Raw genomic sequence first — 2,979 nt, 5'->3', positions numbered from 1 at the left:
TTGATTTTGAACCATTTGTTGTTCCCTTGTCCCTAGGTTATTTATTTTTTAATCGTTTTATTAGGGGCTCATACAACTCTTATCACAATCCATACATACATCAATTGTGTAAAGCACATTGATCCAATAGACTTTGTTTCATAGTTAAGCCCTTAGCCATAAATTGATTTTTTTTAAATCAGAGAAAGGGATTTTTAAAAACTACATTACTGAAAAGTTGGTTTGACACGAGATACTGACTTCCTGACAATTGAAAAAAAAGGTGTGTTTTTTTCCTTTCAGAGTTTTGTTAAGAGTTTTTATTCTCAGATTTTGCTAGGCTTTATCTATCTATAATGAAGAGAAGTAGAAAAGAATAAAGGAATGATACTATAAACAAAATATGATACTAGCTTGTGTTCAGTCTCAGGCCCTCATCGAAGAACTTTTGTTATATAAGCGCTCAGAAGACCAAATAGAATTGAAGGAAAAGCAGTTGTCTACTATGAGAGTGGACGTATGCAGCACAGAAACCCTCAAATGCTTAAAAGGTAAACTTACATTCTTTCAAATAGAATAATTCCGATTCTTTTTTCAGACCTGTCATTTGTAAGTAATCAGACTAGCTTTCCTCATAAAGAGAGGTTGTAGAAAGCAGTTGTGGAACCATTGGTTTCCCAGGTAGTAGTTTTATGCATGTACATTTCCTTACCTATATGTTTTTTTGATGTATTATTTGTTGTTGTATCAATTGTTAGTTTGGGGTGCTACTTAATATAGTAGGTATAATGTCCCGTTAAAGCTACATAGTAGGTTGTTCTTTTTTAAATATTGTAAATTGAAAATAACCATTCTAATAATTTACTAGAATTTAACTCCTATGAAAGCAGGAATTACCATAATTTATTCATTGCTATAACTTTAGGGTCTAGAAAATACCTGGCACATGATGGATTTTTTTATAGGACTTTTCACAACAATGAGTGAGTAACAGCTAGGTTTCATTGTGGTAGCCATTATTCTAGTAGTAGTTTAGTTCCTTTACTGTTCTTTCACTTAACATATGTAATAAAATGTTATCTTCACAAGTATATGTAAAACTTTGTTTCACAGGAATCTGAGACTACCTAAGGGGTTGAGTAGTTTGCCTAAGCTATATAGCAGATAAAAGACAAAGCTACCTTTGTACCCATATCTATAGTCATATTCCGAAGAAGTATATTTAAGAAAGTAAACAGTTGGCATTTGTGAATGTTGCTGAAAAATAATTCATAATCTATAGTCTTCTGATACTGGATTATAAAAATCTTCAGATATGAAAGAATCACACAGAAATCACTTTTTTGTATTGTAGTTTTCTCATCTAAGAGATGTGTTATTACATTCCCTTTATTCCCGAGTGGCATCATTTGTGAATCAGCAAACTTTGTTAGAGTTGGACTTTTTTTCCTGTACCTTATTTTTTTTCTCTTTACCTTAATTAAATGTGCCTTCATGGTATGATACCTTCTTTAGTGTTCATATGTATCCTCTTAATAATTAAATCTGTTTATGTTTTGAGAGGTTTCCTTAAGGTATCAGCTTTAAAACTCTGAGTCTAAAATGAGAGGAACTAGATGGGGCCCAGTTACTAGTGCTGACCATTCTGAAAGGAACCACAGAAGGTCTTGGGTAGAAAGAGAAAAATGTGTGAAAATAAATCCGAAAAAAATTTTTTTAATTTTTAAATGCCAGGATTACTGGTCAGAACTGGTAGGACCCTCAAGATGATGGCATTTAGTCACTCACCCTTCAGGCTTGGAATTGAATTTCACCTCCAGTGTCTGGGTTTTCAGCCCAAACAATAGACAGGTCTTTGTGACATTTGAACACTAGGGAGGTATGCACTCATTAGAACAATCAACCATTTGAAATCAAAAGGGCAGCGTTTACTCAAGGACAAAGTTCAGAAGGCAGACAGGAATGGGAATGGAGGGGGCTGGAAAATGGGAAGCACAGGGTAGAAACAGCATGAGTGACACTTGTAGAGATTACGATCTACGATGTGGAGCAAATTGTGTTTGAATTGTTGAATGGAAAATTGATAAACTCAGTCAATCTTCACCTAATTCACAATGAAAGGTTTTTTAAAAAAATGTTTGAACAGATTAAAAAAAATAAACCGTAAGGCTAAAAACACTGCATATTGAGATATCAAGAACAGGTTTACAGATCATGTAGAGAGAAACTATCTTCAAAAGACTATTATCTTTACTTTTTGTCTTGATATGAAAAATTCTGCTATTCTTTTAGATAAAACAGGTGGGAAGAAGTTTTCCAAAGAATTTGAAGAGGCAAGCTCTAAACTGGAGGAATTTGTGAATGGATTAGACAAGCAGGTGAAAAATGGACCCTCATTAACTGAAGCACTGGAAAATGCTGGCATTTTCTATGAAGCACAATACAAAGAAGTAAAAGTGGTGGCCAATGTAAGTGAAAATTGAGCTATGTCATATATTCAGTACTTACTATATGGTGGATGTTGTTTATATGTTACTTAGTGCCATGAGAAGCATTAGTATTTCTATTTTACAAATGAAGTTTATTTTGAAGAAGGCTAGTAACCTTGTTTAAGGTAATACAGGTAGCAAGTAGTGGAGTCTAGATTAAGATTTGGGTAGGTTTTCTTTTGTTTGTTTTTTAAATCATTTTATTGGGGGCTCATACAACTCTTATCACAATCCATGCATACATCCACTGTGTCAAGCACATTTGTATATTTGTTGCCATTATCACTCTCAAAACATTTGCTTTCTACTTGAGCCCCTTGCATCAGCTCCTCATTTTCCCCCTCCCTCCCCACCACCCTTTCCCTCATGAACCCTTGATAATTTATAAGTTATTATTTTGTCATGCCATACACCGTCTGACATCGCCCCTCACCCACTCTTCTGTTGTTCGTCCCCCAGGGAGGAGGTTATATGTAGATCCATGTAATCAGTTCCTCCTTTCCCCTCCACC

At 34.6% G+C, this 2,979-nt stretch overlaps 1 protein-coding gene across 9 annotated transcripts in view; it reads left to right on the top strand.

Moving 5' to 3' along the window:
* The window catches only part of RPRD2 (regulation of nuclear pre-mRNA domain containing 2), a 60,412-nt gene that overhangs the window by 22,405 nt on the left and 35,028 nt on the right, over positions 1 to 2,979 (top strand). For 8 of the 9 annotated variants that reach the window (XM_045295622.1, XM_013008307.2, XM_045295621.1 and 5 more), the window contains 2 exons: positions 404 to 530; positions 2,272 to 2,447. In XM_045295622.1, coding sequence (XP_045151557.1) covers positions 404 to 530; positions 2,272 to 2,447 — 303 coding nt within the window. Of the gene's footprint in view, positions 1 to 392; positions 531 to 2,271; positions 2,448 to 2,979 lie in introns of all 9 variants that reach the window. The other variant, XM_045295620.1, reaches the window with a different exon arrangement.

Source organism: Echinops telfairi, unplaced genomic scaffold (assembly GCF_000313985.2).
Source record: "Echinops telfairi isolate 266 unplaced genomic scaffold, ASM31398v2 ScPeMD7_5805;HRSCAF=6673, whole genome shotgun sequence".
Lineage (NCBI taxonomy): Eukaryota > Metazoa > Chordata > Mammalia > Afrosoricida > Tenrecidae > Echinops > Echinops telfairi.
This window is presented reverse-complemented; position numbering and strand designations above follow the sequence as displayed.